Source organism: Nannospalax galili, unplaced genomic scaffold (assembly GCF_000622305.1).
Source record: "Nannospalax galili isolate Female #2095 unplaced genomic scaffold, S.galili_v1.0 scaffold543, whole genome shotgun sequence".
Classification (NCBI taxonomy): domain Eukaryota; kingdom Metazoa; phylum Chordata; class Mammalia; order Rodentia; family Spalacidae; genus Nannospalax; species Nannospalax galili.
This window is the reverse complement of record NW_008352270.1, coordinates 2,075,531-2,096,385: the sequence shown is the minus strand read 5'-3', so window position 1 is coordinate 2,096,385 and position 20,855 is coordinate 2,075,531. Positions and strand designations below refer to the sequence as shown.

At 44.4% G+C, this 20,855-nt stretch overlaps 1 protein-coding gene across 1 annotated transcript in view; it reads left to right on the top strand.

Annotated features, from left to right (window-relative positions):
- Positions 1-13,736: 13,736 nt before the first annotated feature.
- The window catches only part of Desi2 (desumoylating isopeptidase 2), a 47,532-nt gene continuing 40,413 nt past the window's right edge, over positions 13,737-20,855 (top strand). The window contains exon 1 of the mRNA XM_008849156.3: positions 13,737-14,151. Within this exon, the coding sequence (XP_008847378.1) occupies positions 14,110-14,151 (42 nt within the window). The 5' untranslated portion in view covers positions 13,737-14,109. The remainder of the gene's footprint in view (positions 14,152-20,855) is intronic.

The window sequence follows — 20,855 nt, the reverse complement described above, 5'->3', positions numbered from 1 at the left end:
CACCCATAAACATAAAATAAAAATAAATAAAATTTAGCTGGGCGTGGTGGTGCACACCTTTAATCCCAGCACTCAGGAGGCAGAGGCAGGCAGATCTCTGTGAGTTTAAGGCCAGCCTGGTCTACATAGTGAGTTTCAGGACACCTGGGGCTACAGGGAGACCCTGTCTCAAAAAGACAAAAAAAAGAAAAAAAAAAGTTATATTGAAAATGAGGCAGCTAATACTGTTTTCATTGTTTTAACATTTGATTTTGATGCTCAAAATAAGCTTAATTTGTCCACATAACTATTTTAACTTTTAAATTTTATGTATTTTTCGCATGTGCGTGTGTGTGTGTGTGTGGTGTATGCATGTGTGGTGTATGCACGTATGTACACGTACATATATCTGGGTATGTGCACATGCAGAGGCCAGAGAAGGATGCCAGGTATCCTCTTCTGTGGTCATCTACCTTATTCCCTTGAGACATGGTCTCACTGAACCTGAAGCTTATTATTTCAACTAGTTTGGCTGGCCAGCAAGCTCTCAGGATCCTCCTGTCTCTGTGCTCTCCCCACTCCCCACAGTGCTGGGATTGTAGGCATGAGCAATCATGCCTAGCTTTTACATGGGTGCTGGGGGTTCTAACTCAGGTCCTCATGCTTGCACAGCAAGTGCTCTTACCCACTGAGCCATCTCCCTAAGCCTTATTGTAACTTTCTAAACAATTAGTATTTGAATAGCCAGGGTTTAATTGGAGGAGCAGAACCAGCAGGGAGTGTGTGTGTGTGTGTGTGTGTGTGTGTGTGTGTATGTCTGTGTGTATGCCTGTGTACAGATGCACACATGTGTGTGTCCAGAGATATTGAAACAAAGAATTGGCCCATGTGATTTGGAAACTGAAGCAAATCTGAAATCTACAGTGTAGGCAATCAGGGATGGTGGATCACAAATGAAATGAAACTCTGCACAGCAAAGTTGCTGTCCACAAGGAATTTTTTTTTATGCATATGAGGGTGTATGTGAGTGTATGTAAGTGCACCCATGTTGTGCGCCTGAGTGATGTAAGTGCACCCATGTCATGCAGTGCCCATGGAGGTCAGAAGAGGGCACTGGATCCCCTGGAACTATGGATGGTTGTTAGCCATTATATGGGTGCTGGGATTCGAGCCCAGGTCCTCTGCAAGAACAGCTAGTGCTCTTAACCGTTGAGCCATCTCTCCAGCCCTAAAATATTTTATTAGTTTTTTTTCATATGTATGAGTGGGTTTTTTTGCCTGCATATATGTGTGTGTGTGTGTGTGTGTGTGTGTGTGTGTGTGCATCACATGTGTGCAATGCCCACGGAGGCCAGAAGAGGGTGTCAGATCCCTTGGAACTGGAGTTACTGATGGTTGTTAGCTGCTATGTGGATGGAGGGAACTGAACCCAGGTCCTCTGGAAAAACAGCTAGTGTTCTTAACCGCTGAGCCATCTGTCTGGCCCCAATACAAGGAATCTTTTACTAAAGTAAAATCAGAAATAGAAGGAGGAATCTGTTATTCCTCACTGCTTTCAAAGTTTTGAGATAATGAGAAAAATATAAATAACCAGTGTAGACATAGAGAGAAAAAACAAGGCAAAGTCTCCCTGTAAATCATAACATTATATGCCTATTGCATTTGCTTTATCATCTCTGTGACCAAATACCCCACAGAAAGAATTTGAAGGAGGGAAGACTTGTTTTACTCATGATTTCAGAGGTTTCAGTCCATCATGGCATACAGGAAGCAGAATAGTAACTGAAGAGGCTCCAGCAAGATACAACCCACCAGGGACACACACCCCTGTGATCTACTTCCTCCAACCAGGCCCTACCTTCCACAGATCCACCACCTTCCACAGTCTATTCAAATTTGACTCCATCAATGGATTCATTCATTCATTAGGTCAGAGCCCTCATAATCTAATCACTTCTAGGAACACCTTCACAGACATGGGGTGCCTTTTACTAATCTCCTTGGCATTTCTCAATTCAATCAAGTTATACCTACAAAACTCAAAAGTCATGCTTTACCAGAGCTGCAGAAGGTTATAGGAGAAGCTGCCCTTCTAGAAACCAGGGCCCCACATAATCATAGTGAGAGAGGGGATACAACCAGCAGGGGATTGTGGATAAATAATACAACATGATGAAATTGTCAGCCTATAAGTATGATGGTTACGTCTTTTTTTTTTTTTTTTAAGTATGGGAAGGAGTCCTGACACAGTTGTGCCAGTAAAAGTCATAGTCTCTTGCAAAGTCTCTAGACTTGCATAAATGTTACGATCCAGAGTTCATTGACTGGAGAAGTGACTTTTTTCCATAGGGAAAAAGATCTCACACCACTACAGCAACTATATACTATGACAGTTCCCTAAGAGACCCACAACCACTTATTCAGGTGACTGTGCTTGGGACAGAGGAATAAGATTTTTTTTTTTTAGGAATATGATACACAGAGACATTAGTTATTGTAGAGTAAGGCCCCATGGTAGTGTTGTATGACACTATTGCTGGGGAGACAAATGTCTACTCCACCCAGGTAGGGAACCAAGGATAGACCAAAGTAAGGATACCACCAAAATTAAACTTGATGAACCAATGATTTTTATTGGATTACTTACAGGAGTAGAAATGATTCAAAGACAGCTACATCACCAAAGCCCACCCCAGCATGAGTAACAACTCAAGCCTGGAGCACATGCACAACTTGCAGGCAGCTCAACAGACTGGAAAGTGTCCTTTCCAAGAAGCTAGGCTTATTTGCGAGTGCCTCTAAGCAGTCCTTAGGGCTTACAGAGCTTGGGGACAGAAGGGCCTAGTGAACCTGGTCTATCTCTGAGACTTCCTGAAGCCAGTGAGCTGTTTACTTACTGAGCTTAAAGAGCTTTCTTTCTGGTGGAATTTTTTAAAATTTATTTACTAATAACATGATTAGAAGAAGCATTTCATTACAGCTTTAACATATTCAATAACAATTTCCACAGCAAAGGTACATCTCTTTCAAAAGTGGCTGTAAATATTTTTAGGTTCACAGTTGAATTAATACAGTTATACAATATTGAACTCAGTACAAACCCTATAAGACATAAAATTGAAATTTTTTTTGTCTTTTTGAGGCAGGGTCTCCCTGTAGCCCCAACTGTCCTGGAACTTGTTATGTAGACCAGGCTGGCCTTGAACTCACAAAGATCCTCCTGCCTCTGCCTCCCAAGTGCTGGGACTAAAGGCATACACCATCATGCCCAGCCTGAGTTTTTAACCTTTAAAAAAGATCTCCATTTCATTTTTAAATATATTGTTTCTTACAGAAAGACTCATTTTTAATGCTACTAACACTTAGATGTTTGCACATGCATTTCTAATCTCTATGTATCTGATTATTACTAGTCACAGTCAGTTACACTTGGATCCTTGGCACCTGAGTATGGATATAAAGTCATCAGCTAGATTTCAATGGTAATGTTTATCACCTCTACTAATTAACATGAAGTAAATTTTTATGTTTCCTCCTCAAATATAACTCATTTTTAAAATTTGTTGATTTTTTGGGTGTGTGTATATCATACAGAACATCCCAAATAATCTTATTCATCTACATACCCACTTCCCAAATGGCACCCTCCCATAGCGCCCCCCCCCACCACTGGAGCCCACATACTCTGTCATCCCTGTTACTGTCCACTGTGTTGTCAGTGGCTGATGGAATGTTTTACTTCTCTTCAAAACATTGTTGCTTACTACCCTTTAGAACATCTTGTTGTTTATTGAGCTGCCCTCCAAGATGGAGGATTTTAACTGGAGGAAATTGCTACACAAACAGATAGTCACAGTGGCCCTTCTCCTTCTGGGTTCTTTTCCCAGGCCCCAAGCACAAAAGCAGAACTGATACAGCTGTCAATTGGAATAAAGTCATTATGGATGGTCTGGTCTGTCAAGTGGGGGCAATCAGAGTGGGGAGGGCCAACGGAAGTCTCTGATATTACTCCACATACACAGACAAAGAAAATGAATATTCTTTTTCAGTGACTGAGGAGAGGGTAGCAAAGAAAACGGGATCCAAAGCAAAAAAGGCTCCAAAAGCAGTTCATATTCACATAGACAATATTTAATTATCTTCCTGGTCTCTGGAATTCCCATGTTTACAGCTTCATATAACATATGGTCTGGTCATGGTATCTGAGATACAATGCTATGGTAGGCCCTGAGTTCCACTGTACCATTAAGAATGAAGTAGTCAAAGGCAAACCTGGTGGTACACACTTTTAATCCCATTACTTATGAGAGAGGTGGAGGCAGGAAGATGGGACATTCAAGGTCAGTCTCAGCTGCATAGTGAGACCCTGGTTCCAAACTAAGCAACATTCACCAGGGCAGGTGATTGAAGCCATTACTGCCTCCAAGTAGCAGTGACTGACAACCTAAGCAGCCTCTGCAACTATTATCAAAGACGTTGCCAATCTCTTTCACTTCCATCTGGACAACCTGGTACAATTACCAATGGCCTAACATGTCACCTCCAAACTAAAGACATCCAGGACAGAGAACACTCACAACCCCTGAGTTTTCCAGCTGTGATATCGCCTCAGGTAGCTGACAATTTTGAAATGATGAATGAACTTTTTCAAGATCTCCCAGTGAATCCATGTGTCCATTCTTTAACACTGCCTACAAATCCAACTGAGGCATTCTGTGTGGTCAGCCAGTAACAACTGATCTAGTAGAGAATGAGTCATGGGGAGAAAGAGGGAAACAGTGGATGGTCTCCAAAATATTCCCCATGACTGAGCAGAAAGGAGGCCAGCAGTATGGAAAACTTAAGTCATTTTCCTTATGGAACGTCACTCCAGTGTAACCAAACACCTGTCAAGCAGCAATCTAAAGGAGGAAGGATTTTAGCTCACAGTTTGATAAGGTGTGCTGGATAGCTTTAGTTCTCAATTTGACACACCTGGGTAGAGGGAGCCTCAGTTGGGGAATTTCCTCCATTGAACTGGCCTGTGGCCATGTTGATGGGGCATTTTCTTGATTACTGAGTGATGTGGGAGGACCCAACCCATTGTGGGTGGTGCCACCCCTGGGTAGGTGGTCCTGTGTTGTGTAAGAAAGCAGGTTGAACATGGGCCAGGGGAGCAAGCCGGTAGGCAGCATCCCTCCATGGCCTGTGTTCCAGCTCTTGCCTCCAGGTTCCTGCCCTGATTTCCTACTGTTGGCTCCCTGATGAATTGTGACCCAGGAGATGTAAGATAAAATAAACCCTTTCCTCCCTGAGTTGGTATTGGCTGGAGTGTTTTGTCATGGCAACTGAAGGCTAACTAGAACAGAGGGTACAGTCCATCATGGTGGGTAAAGCACAATGGAGTTCACTGGAGTCGGAGTGTGTGGCTGGCACTGCTCCCGTCTCAGCAGATCAGGAAGCAGAGAAAGAGATCAAGATTGAAGTGGGGGGCAGTTGGAGAAATGGCTCAGCAGTTAAGAGAACTAGGTCCTCTTACAGATGACCCAGATTCAATTCCCAGCACCCACATGGCAGCAATGACACCCTCTTCTGACCTGCATGGGCACTGCATGACATAGGTGCACTTATATACATGCAGGTAAAACACTCATACACATAAAAAATAAATAAAACACTTAAAATTTTAAAATATTTATTTTTATGTGTAGAAGTATATTTCTTGCATGTGTGTATGTGCACCCGTATCATGAAATGCCACCACAATCAGAAGAGGGCACTGGATTCCCCTGGAACTGGAGTTACAGATGGTTGTTAGGTGCCATGTAGGTGCTGGGAATCAAACCCAGGTCCTCTGTAAGAGCAGCCCGTGCTCTTAATTGCTGAGTCATCCCTCCATCCCCAAAATACATTTTTTTTTTCCTTTGATCTTTTTGAGACAGGGTCTCCTTGTAGCTCCAGCTGTCCTGGAACTCACTATGTAGACCAGGCTGGACTTGAACTCACAGAGATCTGCCTGCCTCTGCCTCCCAAGTGCTGGTATTAAGGGTGTGCGCCACCAAACCTGGCTTTAAAAAAAAAAAAAAAAAGATGGAAGTGGGGCCAGGCTAGAACCTCTAAGACCTGTCCTCCAGGAACCCACTTCCTCCGGCTAGGCCTTACCTCCTAAAGTTTCCACAGAATTCCAAAGCAGTGCCACCAGCTAGGGACCAAATATTCAAAGTCCTGAACGTGTGGGAGGCCATTTCACACTCAAAGTGTAACCCTACTGTGGTACCCAAGGGTCCCCACCTTCTGGCATTCGGACCTTTGTTTAGTCTTTCACATTTCTCAGTCTTGTCAACAGCAATCAAATAAAGCAGAAGTGACAGCAGGCTACTTCTGATGTGAGGTTGTAAGACCCTGTGACTTCTTGGTCATTTCCCTACTCTCTTTTGCATCAGTTGTTCTGAAATCAGCAGCTACCATGTCAGGAGCAGCCAGAATAAGAGGCCATAAGATAACAAATTAAGGCCTTCTACCAATGGGCAAAATGGTGAACCTGAAAGCATGTCTCCATTCCCCCATCAACCATCAGATACAGGGCTTCACTGACATAAGTGGGCAGCAACTCAAGAGATGTTGATAAGAAACATTCAAACTGCCTTTGCACCCCCAGACCCAGGAAACTGAAATCATGTTCATTTTAAGCTGCTGTGTTTGGGGGTAATTTGGGGATACAATGAGACAACACAGGCAACAATTGTTTTAAATTTTATTTGCTTTTATTATGGTTTGGGCAACTTTTATTTCCTCCAGCTATTACCTAAGAAATGGTTTGTGACTGTGGAGGTTTAATCAAAGCTACTGTCTCCATTTCAAATATTTTTCTGTACTTTGCTTTTGTGTTGCCTGGGCCAGGACCCTACAAATCACCTTTCTGCCACCTTGTGGCTCCCTGAATGGTTCCTTTAGGAAGGGTTCTAGAAGACAACTAGAAAACAAGAGAAAGACTTTTTGTTTCCTGCCTATAAATGGATGATTTCAGGAGTAGTTGATTTGTAGAGAGAAATTTTCCATTTGTTTTGGAACCATCATCATTGTGCCCCTTAAGGAATGAAACATCAGAAGATTCCCCCTTTTGTTTTTTCCTTCCCTTTCTGTGTGTGTGTGTGTGTGTGTGTACATTTATATGCCTATATATGTATATAAAACCTACTGAGCCCAATTAGTGTTGCCCCACAAGCATGTAGATATAGGGCCGTCCACTGTTGCATGGCTAACTTATGGGAGGCCGCACACCTGAAAACTGACTTTCTGTCCCCTTTGTAAGTTTCTCAGCTAGGAGTGTGGCCTTGTGAGTCTCCTCCCCTCTGAAAGAAACTTCACAACACAGGACCCCTGACCATCCAGTTGTATACTGGGGACTTCCTCTTTTCCCCTGCCTGGGTGTCAAGATGGGCCACTCAGATGAGTCCCAAGAGAAACCACAAGAATGGTTGAAAATAAATCTCCCCTGCAGCCCCTTGTCTCCCCTGTAGTAGCTGTCCTCTGAAAATCCCCTTGTAGCTGCTGTCCCTATATAAGATTCTGACCAGCCCCCCTACCCCTTGCACAGTCTCCATCCCTTGGAAGGTTGTTACCCTTCAATGTGCTAATAAATGTAGTCTCATCTGTTGAGTCCAGAAGCAGTCTCTTTCTTTCCTACTGTTTCTGTACTCTGCGCTCCAAAAGCTAACACCCTCCATCCATGCTGTAACATTGTCTACATCGATCTTATGCAGGCCTTGTGTAGGCAAGCACAACTGTTGAGCATTCATGAGTCCAACTGCCTGTCATGTTCCGAAGATACCTTTATGAGTTACCTCCCCATCCTCCTACTCTTACATTCTTTCCACCCCCCTCTTCTGTGATGTTCTCTGAACCTTGAAGGAAATGATACAGATGTCCCATTTAAGGTCCAGTACTCTACTGTCTCTTGTTTTAGGCACTTTGACCAGTTATGAGTCTCTGCCTTAATCACTGTCCACTACAGTAAGAAGTTTCTCTGACAAAGGCTGAGAGCAGCACTTACTTATGGCTAGAAGCATAAGTACTTAGTTCAATTTCAATTTCAAAAAGGTTTAAATTCACACCCCCTTTTTTTTTTCACCCAGCCTAGGAATATTAGCCATTTCTGGATCTCTTATACTTTAGAGATATCCTTTTTGTCTTTTAATCTAAATTTATTTGAGACAGGGTCTCACAGTAACCTAGGCTAGCCTCAGATTCATTATGTACCAAGAATGACTAAACTTCTGATCTATCTGCCTCTAGCTTCCAAGTGCTGGGATGTGTCCCACCATGTCTGGTTTTAGGCAGTGCTGGGGACCAAATCTAGGGCTTTGTGGATACTAGGCAAGCATTCTACCAACTGATCCACATACCCAGTGCTCTTTTTGTCCTTTTAGACTTCCAGTGCCCAACTGAGAATCCCCTTTGTATTTATTTTGGCCTGGAAATCACTATGTGGCCCAGGCAAGCCTCAAACTCCCTGACAATCCTCTTGTCTCAACCTCCCAAGTACTAAGATTATAGGCCTGAGCCAGCACATCCAGAAAATTCATTTTCTTTATTAATCCGTCTCCTAACAACTACCTCAAATAAGCCTTACTGTATGTCCTTCGTGCTGGTTAGTTTTTGTTGACTTAAAACAAGCTAGAGACACTTGGAAATAGGAAACCTCAGTTGAGGAATTTCCTCCATCAGACTTGCCTGTGGGCATGTCTGTGGGGCATTTTCTTGAGTGCTAATTAATATAGGAGGGCCCACTGTGGGTGGTGCCTTCCCTAGGCAGGTGGGTTTTGACCGTATAGGAAAGGTAGCTGAGCAAGCCAGTAGAAATAAGCCAGCAAGCTGCTGCTTCAGTTTCTGTTTCCAGATTCCTGCCTTGAGCTCCTATCCTGGCTTCCCTCAATGATGAACTGTACCCTATAAGATGAAATAAGCCCTTTCTTCCCCAAGTTGTTTTTGGCCAGTGTTTCATCACAGCAACAGAAAGCAAACTAGAACATTCTACTCCTGCTAGTCCACGTCAACTTAAATGATGTTTATGAGTGAATATATATGCCTATATACTCTGTGTTTCACTGGATTGTAAGCTTTGTTGTACTGACCAAACTGACCCCATTTTGGACAAAGTAACTATCTTAGAAGCTTAGCCATGCTGTATTTCTAGCTCAAGGATTGTTTATAGAAGCCCTGACCCCTTTCTCCCTTTTCCTCCCAAGAGAATGCTGCCACAGTCACTTGCTCTCTAGACATATAGAAAACAAAATTATTATGATATGACTAACTGCTGATTCTGGCTTCTGTAACTTGCTTGCTTTGCTATTTTAGGGCACCTTGACATGTAGACTGAGATCATCCTCTACCCTGTTATTCGGGGACCACCTTGTCAACATTCCTTTTTATGGTTTTTAGCTTTAAAAGGTCCCCTTTCCCTCTCCCTCCCCACTGCAGCACTTTAATCCGATACCGTGACTGCAGTCCAAGCTAGCTTGAAGAAAATCTTTTATCTCGATCTGTATTGAGTCTGGTGGTCTTTCCTCAGTAGTCCTGGGGTCCATAACGTCATGAGAGTAGCAGTCATATCTGACTTATTATGGATGAACTACTGACACACAGTGGCTGACACATAAAAGGTACTTAATACTTGTTCAATGGCTGAATGAATTATGGTGTCTTAGTCACTTTTCTGTTGCTGTGATAAAACACCGACCAAAGTAACTTATAGAAGGAAGAGTTTATTTAGCTTATGGTTCCAAAGCGGCAAGAGTCCATCATGGTGGGGAGGCATGGTGGCAGAGGTAACTAGAGTAGAAAGTTTAGCACTCCTATCTTGAAGCAGGCACAGGAAGCAGAGTGAAACTAGAAATCCTGGAAATCTGGCATGGTTTAAGAACTCTCAAAGCTCACCCCAGTAACATGCTTCTTCCACATCACATCTCCTAAAACCTTCCCAAACAATGCCACCAACTAGGAACAAAATGTCCAAATACTTGGCGCCTACAGGGGACACTCTCATTTAAACCACCACAGATGGTTTCTACTATTGATCAATCAATACATTTTTAAACTCCTTTTAACCCTTTTCTAATTTCTCTTCCATAATAATCTTGTCTCACAGTTGAGAAAAATCAAAATAAATCAGAAAGAACACTCCCATATACCTGGCTTGGTAATCCCAGCACTTGGGAGGCAGAGGCAGGAGGATCACTGCAAGTCAAGACCAGCCTAGACTATATAGCAAGATCTTGTCTCAAAAACCAAAAGAAGAAACAGGAAAGAAGGGTCCTACACCCCTACTACCCACAGCCCAATATTCTTAGCCTTCCTCTGTCTCCCCAGGCTCCTATGCCTTTACTATGCATCTGCCCTCTGTCTTCCACACTGTCTCTCTAGATGAAGCATCCCTCCTATCAAAGCCAACTCTTCCACTGTGCCCTTGATCCCTCCCCATCTGCCTACATAATCTCTCTCGACATACTATGGTGCCCCAATATGTCCCATCTTTAAAACGCCTTCCACTAAACACACTGCCCTCTCTGGTCACTGCCTCAAGTTTAGAGTTGTCTTCCCTTGTTTCTCTAGCCATTTCTGACAGCTCGGTAAGCCCCACTCCCAAAGTTGCCTCTTGTGGCTTCTGATTTGCATGTTCTGATTTCCCTCCTGCTTCTTCTGTAGCTCCTCTTCCACCTTTGCTTTGCCTCCAATGATGAAGGGTCCCAGAGCTTTATTTTTATTTCTATACGTGTGTGACAACTGAAACTGGACCTCACCATTTCAGCTAGACTGTCTAGCCACTGCCCCCCACCCCATACTGGAGTTATAGATGCACACTACCACACCTGGCTTTTTATGTGGGTACTGGGAACCTGAACTCAGGTCCTCATACTTGCATCCCTGCTGAGCCATCTCCTCAGCTCCTTATTTCTATTGTTTTTAACTGTGCAAATGCTTAGGTGCCCTACTTAGCTTTAACTGTCAAAGCCCAGAGTCACCTGAGAAAGGAGATATTGCATAGACCAAATTGGCCTGTAGGCATGTCTGTGGAGGATTGTCTTGATTGCCTTAATTGATATGGGAGGGTGCAGCCCATCATAGGCAGCTCTATTTCCTTGGCAGGTGGTCCTAAAGCTGAATAAAAAAGTAAGCTAAGCATGAGCCCGTGAATGAGCCAGCAAGCAGCCTTCCTCCATGGTTTCTGCTTCAGGTTCCTGCCCTAACATCTCTCAACGTTAGACTATAACCTGTCAGCTAAAATAATCCCTATCTTCCCCATGATGCATTTGGTCAGAGAGTATTATCACAGCAGCAGAAATGTAACTAGAACAATAAGTTATCCAACCTGTCCCTAGGCCCTCTACTTAAATGTCTATTTCAGCCAATTTAATAGTTATGGTTTCATTTCTGTTTATGCAAATGCCTACTCAACAGCTCATGGATATGTAAAAGGCATTTAAAATATAACATGACCTAACCCTACCTCTTGATTTTCCTCCTCCCAACCTACTTCTTCCCACAGTGTTTCACATACTATAAATGGTACACTATGCACCCAAATGCCTGTCAAAATATAGACTCTAGGACTGGAGAGATGGCTTAGCTGTTAAGAGCACTGGCTGCTCTTGCAGAGGACCTGGGTTGGGTTCCCAGCACCCACCTAGCAGCTAACAACCATTGATAACTCCAGTTCCAGGGGATCTGACACCCTCTTCTGGCCTCTGTGAGCTTTGTACAACATGGTTTCACTTACATACTTGCAGGCAAAAACACACACATAAAATCAAAGTAAGTTAAAAAAATAAAGGAACATTGGATACTCTTGCAGAAGACCCAAGTTGGGAACCCAGCACCCATGTGGTGGCTAACAACAGGCTGTAACTCCAGTTCCAGCAGATCTGACATCTTCTGACCTCCACAAGCATTACATGACGTGGGTGCACTTACACACATGCAGGCAATACACTCATACACTAAAATAAAATATGTGTAATGCTTTTGGAGAAGGCAGCTTTGGATCCCCTGGAGATGGAGTTAAGGCCAATTGTTAGCCACCAGTGGGTGCTGAGAACCCAACCTGGGTCCTCTGCAAGAGCAGCCAGTGCTCTTAACTGCTAAGCATCTCTCCAGATCCAATAAAGTATTTAAACAACAACAAAAAAAACCTCTTCTAAGATCTTGCTTTTAACTACTTACCCATCACCTCCTTGCCTATTATGTTCCAGTCACAGTGGACTTTTCCTCCTCTTCCTCCTCCTTTTCCTTCTCTTTCTTGAATATAGAAAACTTTCCCATGCCTGCATTTTTGTTTTTGGGTTTTTGGTCTTTTTTGAGACTGGGTCTCCCTGTAGCCCCAGAGGCCTGGAACTCACTAGACCAGGCTGACTTTGAACTCAGAGATCTGCCTGCCTCTGCCTCTCAACTGCTGGGATTAAAAGTGTGAGGCACCCAGCCCAGCCTTCATGTCTATATTTTTATCCCCTCTAATTGGAACACTAGTGTGACAGCCTGAGCTCCTCCGTTTTATGTTAAACCACCATCTTGGTGAGCAGGGTGATACCCTACCCTGGCCCATGCCAGCAGTTCCAGGAAGAGCTGACCCTGGAGGAACACACCCATAAAATCCTTTGAGGCACTGGTTGAGACTTATCTCAGCTTTAGTGACTACTTGCTTAGCTGGCTTATGTAACTGTTTGCTTATACATGGCCTTAGAAACAAATTGCTTGTACCAACTGCTTGGTCAGGATGCAATTTTTTTTTTTTGCCTTTAAAAAGTTTTACTTTCAGTCACACCCCCTTAATCCCAGCACTTGGGAGGCAGAGACAGGCAAATCTCTGTGAGTTCAAGGCCAGCCTGATCTACATAGCAAGTTCCAGGCTAGCTGGGGCTACAGGGAGACCTTGTCTCAAAAAGACCCCCCCAAAAGCTTCACTTTCCTCTGAGAGCTACTGTATTCTCTAAATTGGATCAGAGAGTGCAGTCTTTGGCCAGCTAAATACATTCAGCTGATTCAGAACTTTGAGTCTGACTGGTCTTTTCCCAGTGATCTCAAACTCAGTAAATTAGGTAGTCTGGCTCTACGCAGCCAGTCTAAGGAACTTGCAATCACTTCACCTTATTTAAATTTTCTACAAACCACAAAAACCACTGAAATTTGGTTTGTCTTCCACTCCTGTTCAATTACTACATTCGTCAGTCTACCATACTGCATGGCATATGGTAAATGCATAAGTGCCTTCTGTGTGTCCTAGGGCTGTGCCAATCTATGAATGTTGCACGCTTCCCACCTGAGCAGGATACTCTCACGAAATGTGAATTTCATATTGAGGGTTAACGGCATATACGTTACAGCCCACCTTACACTAGTCACCTGTCTTCCCCACTCGATTTCCTCACTCCTACACTTGCAAAAAAAAAAAAATTAGAGGGATTTGGAAAACATTCCGTTGGATTCAAAGACTAAAAGAACCAGAACGAGAAAACAGCTGAAAGCCTGGAGGTAGAAGACTTCTCCGCCCAAGGGCAAACTGCAAAGATTCGCGGACAGACCCATCGCACTGCGTGCTGGGAGCTGTAGTCTCCCGGGAAGACGTGAGGCTGATCAGAATCCCGAGGCATGATGGGAGCTGTACTCAGAGTGCCTGAACACCCAATAGCGAATGTGAAATTCCGCTTTGCATCCTGGGAATTGTAGTCTTTCTGCGACCTCGCACCTCCCGGGTGAAGAGGTGCTGAGGCTGCCGCCATTTTAGGTCCCGAGGTGCCGCGACGGAAAAACAGCGCGCAGGCGGGCTCAGCCGGGCGCCTAGCGCGCCCCGCCTCCGGGGTGCCGGGCGCCCGCCCCTCGCCCAAGCTCCGCCTTTCCCCACGTGTCTGCGGCCGAGGGGAGGTGCCTGAGCCGGAGCGGGCTATCTACCGGTCCGGCCCGGTCCTCGCACAGGTTTCCGTCGGCTGCGCCCGGTACCTGCCCCGGCTGCCGGATGCTTCCGCCCCGGCTGTGGCGGGCCGGGCTGGACGCCTAGTGCCCGGTTCGAGCCCGGCCTGAAGCGCCCGCGGGGGTGGCAGCGGCCTCCGCCCCGCGGAGACCGAGCTGCTTGAGGACGAGGCGGCGGCCGCGGGGAGGAGGATGGGGGCTAACCAGTTAGTGGTGCTCAACGTGTACGACATGGTGAGTGCGGCCCCGGGCGCCGGCGAGCTGTGGCGGGCTGGGACCCCGGGCCGGCGCTTCCTGCCGCGCGTCCCCGCCTCCAATTTAGTTCTCCGGGGTGGGGGGAGGGGCCGTGGTGCTGGCTTCTGATCCTCCGACCGGCCGGCGCTTGTCTTGGAGCTGCCCAGTCTGCCCGAGCGGGGCTGGAGCCTCTCCGATGCCTCCGCTCCCCTGGCTGTGGGCCCGACCCCTCGGCGGATGAGCGGTGTCCTTTCCGCCAGGCTTCCGTCGCTGTGCCGACCTCCCCGCCGCCACCTGGCCTGGGAGCTGCCCGGCTCCCCTCTCCTCTGCTTCTGCAGAGCCGTCCACCCCTGCAGATGCTCAAGTCTTCAAAAACTCGCGAGCCCCTCTGAAGTCTAGAAAGTCACAGCTGCGATGCTTTGCCAGTCTCCCCAAAGGCGAACAGCAGCGAACACACCCTCGCCTCCAAGGCAACCTCATTAAAATGAATGAAGCTAAAAATTTATCTAGAAAATAACCCCGCTGAATTATTTAGGATCATAGTGGCGCTCCTTTCCTAGATTGAAGACCACTTTCCAGGTGATGCAACAGGTGGATGACGTGACCACAAGCGAAGGAAGGGAAACCTTGTTTATTATGTCATCTAACTTCGAGGGGCTACAAGCCCACAGGCTGGGGTTCAAAGTCTGTGGCTGCTCTTGAATATGTCCAGAAAAGCACCCGGTAGAGAATGGTCCTGACAGATGAGTGCTTGGGTTTATTCACTGGCCTTTGGTTACTTAGTTTTGGAAAGGATTACCTCTACCTCAAATGGCTAAAATTTCTTGAAAGCGGATTGACAGATGAAAGCTTCTCCGTCATTTTTGTTGGTTTAAAAATACTAAAGAGTAGAAATTCAGCAGCAAGGAGTCTTGGTTACTATTTAGAGATCTGAACTTTTTATTCCCTTGTGTTAAGTTTCTAAATGAACGGTGTTCTATGGATAGAAAAGGATTTACTGTTGTATCTGAGAATTATACCAACAGGGCGTAGGGTAGGGTCTGCCTGCCGCTAGAAGGTAGCCTCCTCCCAGGCTCGAATGTAGGTCTGTTAAAGGAGGTGGCTTAGCAGACTAAAGGAAAGTGATAGAACAAGTTGAAGAGAATAATCCGAAGCTGAGGTCCTAGACCCGCAGAGCTTTTCATGTGATCAGTGGCATGCATCACAGACTAGGAGACAGTTCCTGGATTTGAACTTTTTGTGTTTTTCTCAACTCCTTAAGACTTAATATTGCCCTTTTATTGTTTCAGTGCTGCCTGCCCTTTAGACTTTGGATTACTCTTAATTGATGAAGACTATTATAAACTGTCCCTCAGGGTTTGTCTGACTCTGGGGAATATATATTGAGATTGCACCTTTTAAAAAAAATAAATTAGGATTATGCAATGGCTAGTAGCCATGGTTTCAGAACCCCAAAAGAAGTATATGAGAGTTTTGCTTTTTAAATTAATTTGAAACTGCATACATGCACACAGTAGATGTTCTGTGAATCAGGAAAATCACTACTAATTGTGGCAAAGTGGTAAAGGCTAGAGATATTCAAACCAATGTTTCTTAGGGAAAGAGTATGCTGAACAATGTTAAAATATTAATTAACAAAGATCTTACTCGTTTCACTTTAGTAGATAGTTACATAGAAAGCAGGCAGAGAAGAGGGTAAGGGACCACCTCCTAGGTGACTGAAAATAGGATCTAGAATTTCTAGACCACAGTCTTGATTCATACTGTCTTTAGTGAACAATTCTCATGATTATTTCTTATATACTGCTTTATCCTGTCAGTAGAAAGCATATGAGTCAGAATGTTAGTTGATTATTTAAGAAACTTGCCCTTTTCTTTTAAAGGTTTTTTGTCTGTGAGTGTATCACTAATTCAAACAACGTGTCATTACTTATTTAATTTTGACCGGTGGAAACTATGGGATCAGTTATCCTCTCTGCTTTTAGGAATTTAGGATATCAGAAGGACGATGCAAGAAGAGTTATAAGCAGAAGAGCATTATTTTGATGGAGCAGAGAAGCCTGCAAAGAACGCTAGTGGTTATAGGATTAGGAGGTGCTGAAAGAGGAAAAGGTGAAACCTGAAGCACTGGTCGAGTCTTCAAAGGCAGGGGACACTCAGCATGAACAAATGGCCGGAGAGGGAGAGCACAAGCTGAACTGGCAAGTAGGAGCGGGCCCAGGCTAGCTGGAAGTTAGCATGCTTCTTGAAAGGAAACAAAACCAAGCTCTGCAGGAGCTTCACTGGTCAGTAGACAGGTGAGAAGGACTGAGGGGGCTCTGAGAGCCAAGGAAAAACGAAGTCTTCCTGGAGCGGAGTGATGTGATCACAGTGAGCTTTTAGAACAAGTCAGTGAATTGAGGTACTCATTTTTCTCTGTTATACCCATTTTTTCAAATCGGTTTTAGTTTTTGATGTGTTTTGTTTGATGTCCAGGGTAAATTCCTTTTATCTTTGGTTTGAATTTCTGTTCTTTGTAGATGCCTTTGAGAATTACTGCTGTCTATAAGCCTGTTCTAAACATAATATGAAAATCAGTCATTAGTTTTTGTTGTAAGAATCATGGGTTAGGGCTGGAGAGATGGCTCAGTGGTTTAGAACACTGACTGTTCTTCTAGACAACCTGGGTTCAGCTCCTAGCACCCACATGGTGGCTAACAACCATCCGTAACTCCAGTTCTAGGGGCTCTGACTCCCTCTTCTGACCTCCAAGGGCATTGTATGACATGGGTGCAAACTATGAGATCATCCTGGCACTACCTGGGGCGGGCAGCAGGTGGGCAGGTGTTAGGGAGCCAGAGAAGACTTACTACGACGTGAGCTCTTCCTCTTCCAGCTCGAGCATCGGACCCCAGAGAAAGCTGCACCCACAGCATCCCCGTTGCTGACCACAGCTGGTGCCCTGCAGGGAGAGACATACAGGTGAGACAGCAGCCTCCAGTGGGGCCTCTCCACACCAGCAGGGTGGCAACTAAGGAGGATGGCTCAGGGTCAGGCCACCAAGGCGGCCAGAGCTGTGTTGGCCACATCTCTATCTTCAAAAGATACTGTAAAGCCCAGCCTACTGAAGAGCGTGAATATCAAAAGTGCTCACAGCAGCACCAGGCCAGAGAGCTTGCTCTGTGACAGAAGCCCTCTCCTGACAGGGTCTCAGCCATGACAGGGTGTCAGCCAGAGGCCCTCACTCCACTCTCCTCACATCAAGCAAGGGCAGCCAGGCATCCCTACCCCTTCCCCACACCAGAAGCAAGGACTGGGGATGGAGAGATGGCTGAGCAGTTAAGAGCACTGGCTGCTCTTGCAGAGGACCTGGGTTCAATTCCCAGCACCCACATTGTGGTTAACAACCATCCATAAATCCAGTGCCAGGGAAACTCGACGCCCTCTTCTGACCTCCAAGGGCATTGTATGACATGGGTGCACTTACATACATGCAGGCAGTACACTCATACACATAAAATAAAAAAATAAAGTCACGGGTTAAGGGGCTTGGTTGCCATGTGCGCTTGTGTCTATCACTGGCTTCAGCTCTGACTGTATTTTTCCTGATCACTAGATTGGGTGGCTATATGGATCATTCCTCCTTTTTCTGAACTACCACATCTAAATAATCAGCAAGGTTGCCTATGTTAACGTCTTGTGGAGGAATAGGGTAGTCCTGAGAAAGTTATTTAATCATGTATAGTGTTGCTAAATTATTACTTACTCTCTTCTGGGTGGTTATATTTCTCTCTGCACTTTGGGGCAATTTACTTCCAATAAAATATGGCCTGAAGTTATTTTCTACATCTTAGAAAGAGGTTATTTGTATATGCCTAATTTATGTATATGCACAGCAAGGCAGGAGATTCAGATTTGTTTCAATTACTAGAACAGATCTCTGGTATAGTTGTTTTAGCACAGTCTTTATTTTTCATAGGTCTGGATTTTGTGTACTTTTAGGTTATCTGAGCTATTCACGAATTCCTTAAAAATAAAAATATGTGCCAGGCATGGTGGTGTATGCCTTTCTTTAATCCTAGCACTTGGGAGGCAGGGGCAGATGGAGCTCTGAGTTCGAGGCCAGCCTGGTGTACGTAGTGAGTTCCAGGCCCACTGGGACTACAGGGAGACCCAGTCTCAAAAAGATCAATAAATAAATTAATCAATAAGCTGGGTATGGTGTCACACGCCTTTAATCCCAGCACTTGGGAGTTCGAGGCCAGCCTGGTTTACATAGCAAGTTCCAAGTCAGCTAGCTGGGGCTACAGGGAGACCCTGTCTCAAAAAGACCAAAATAAATAAATAAAAATAAAAATCTGCACCTGTTTTATGTTTATCAATTCATACCATAAACAAATTTCTTCCTTTTAAAAAATAGTGCCTATGTGTTTTCAGTCTTTACAAAATAGGAAAGAAACACTAGGACTCTTCAGGTTAGGACGTTTTTGTCTGGATTTGCCAGCCTCTCAGACTCCTGAAATAAAGTGTGAGGTTATGTGATTTCAATAGGTCTGACTTCTCATATATCTGTAGATTTAATTCAGGCTTTCTAAACAAGTTCCAGGCTGTTCATACATACTTAAATTCATTTATTATGTACAAATGTACTCTTCACCTAAATGGTTCCATAAAATCTGTGAATCCACAGGTCCATCCCCTCCTTTCTATGTCCATCCTACCATCTGCTCCCTCAGTGCAGGCGCCCCCCAACTCCACAACTGCCATTTTTAATACCTAGCACTTTCCTTTACTCAGTATCTTAAACCAAAAACTTTCAGAGTAAGCCTCAATTCTTTTTGTATTGTAAGAGCTTGTCAGTCACCTAGTTGTCTCTCAGTTTTGGTTATCTTTGTGAAAGTAACAGAATTTAGCAGTCGGTGCTTAAATGTCTTAAATCCAGAGATAAAAGTCCCCGAGATAGAGTTTTCATCGTCCTGTTCTGCTATTCTCAGCTTGCTGGCTTCTGTCCTTGATTTGTGTCCTCAAAGTTGCAAGATTATTGCCATAGCAGCACTAAGTTTAGTGTCATCCTTCAACAGAAGGTGAAGGAAGATGTGAGGTGTGGGGGTTTCTACCTACACCTCTCCTTTAGCAGAAAATATGTCCCATAGAGATGTTCAGAATTGGCTCACGTGTGACTGACTATGCTGAAGCTGAGTAAGTGGATCAGTGGCTTTTTAGCCTTTAGAGGGAAGCTGTAGGCAGTTAGCTTGGAATGTAGAAACTTACGATGTCTGTCGTATATTTGATTTTCTGAGTTGTGTGTGTGTGTTGCTTGCATGCACGAGCATAGAAGTCAGACAACCTCAGGTATTGTTCCTCAGGTAAGGGTCACATTTTTGTTTTGTTTCATTTGAGACAGGGTTTCTCATTGGTGGAACTTACTCAGTAGGCTAGGCTGGCTGACCAGCCATGAGCCCCCAAGGGTCAACCTGTGTTTGCCTCCCTAGCGCTGGGATTACAAGTGCACACTATCAGTCCTGACTTTTTTTAAACCTAAATTCTGGAGCTTGAACACAGGCCCTCATGCTTGCAACGCAAGCACTTTACCAACTGAGTTAACACTCTAATCTCAACTTTCTGAATATTTTTTCAATTGGTTGTTTTATTCCCATTTCAGGTCCTCTATATAATCTCCCTTCTATTTTGCTATAAAAATTAGCCTTTCTGAAACATAAATGATTGTACTATTCCTATGTGTAAAAATTGCCTGCAAAATAAAATATAATGTCCTTTTAATTCTTTTTCAGACAGAATCTCATGTAACCCAGGCTTGCCTTGAATTCCCAATCCTCCTGCCTCTGTCTCCCAAGTGCTGGGATTATAGGTGTGTACCACCAGAACATAAATGTGCCCTGCCTTATACAGTCCATGGTATTCCCTCCTTACCCACCCCACACACACATCTCTCTTCATGCTAGGGATCAAACCCAGGAGCTTGCATGAGCTAGACAAGCACTTTACCTCTTAGCTACATCTCTACTCTTCTTTTTTTATAGTTTAATATGGATGAGAAAATAATTCAGCCTCTGAATTTATTTTTTATTGCTGCAGGAGCAAATTGACAAAAACTTAGCTGTTAAAAACAATACTGTTGTTTAATCCACACGTCTGTAAGTTATCAGTCCAGGTGGGCTAGACTGGTTCCTCTTTTCAGGCCTCAAAACCAAAGTTAAGGTGCTGTCTCTGTAGGCAAGTATGTGTCTCACCTCATTCAAGTGATTAGTAGAATTCAGTGCTTGTGATTTTAGATGTCAGGGCTCATTCATTGCTGGCTATCAGCTGGGAACCTCCCTCAGCTGCACAGAGTGCCTTACAGTCCTCCATCTTCAAACCAGCAAGTACAGGTTGAATCCTCACACCTCAGATACTCCTGACTTTTGCCACATCTGATCTATCTCCAACCAGAAAAAGAACTGCTATGCCTTTTAAGGCTTACCTTGTTAAATGAGATCCATCCAGATATTTTAGTCTTCTGCCATTTTATATATTCACAGGTTCTGGGGATTCAGATATGAGTAATCTTTGGAAGTCATTCCACCTACCACACCATCAATGAAAGATAAATTATAAGCCCCCAATATTTAGTGTCCCCTTTAGCAGTTCCTTGACTTAATCATAGAGTTAATTAACCTAGTAACTTAAAATAGAAAATTTGAAGTGTACAAAACAGTAAAGTGTGG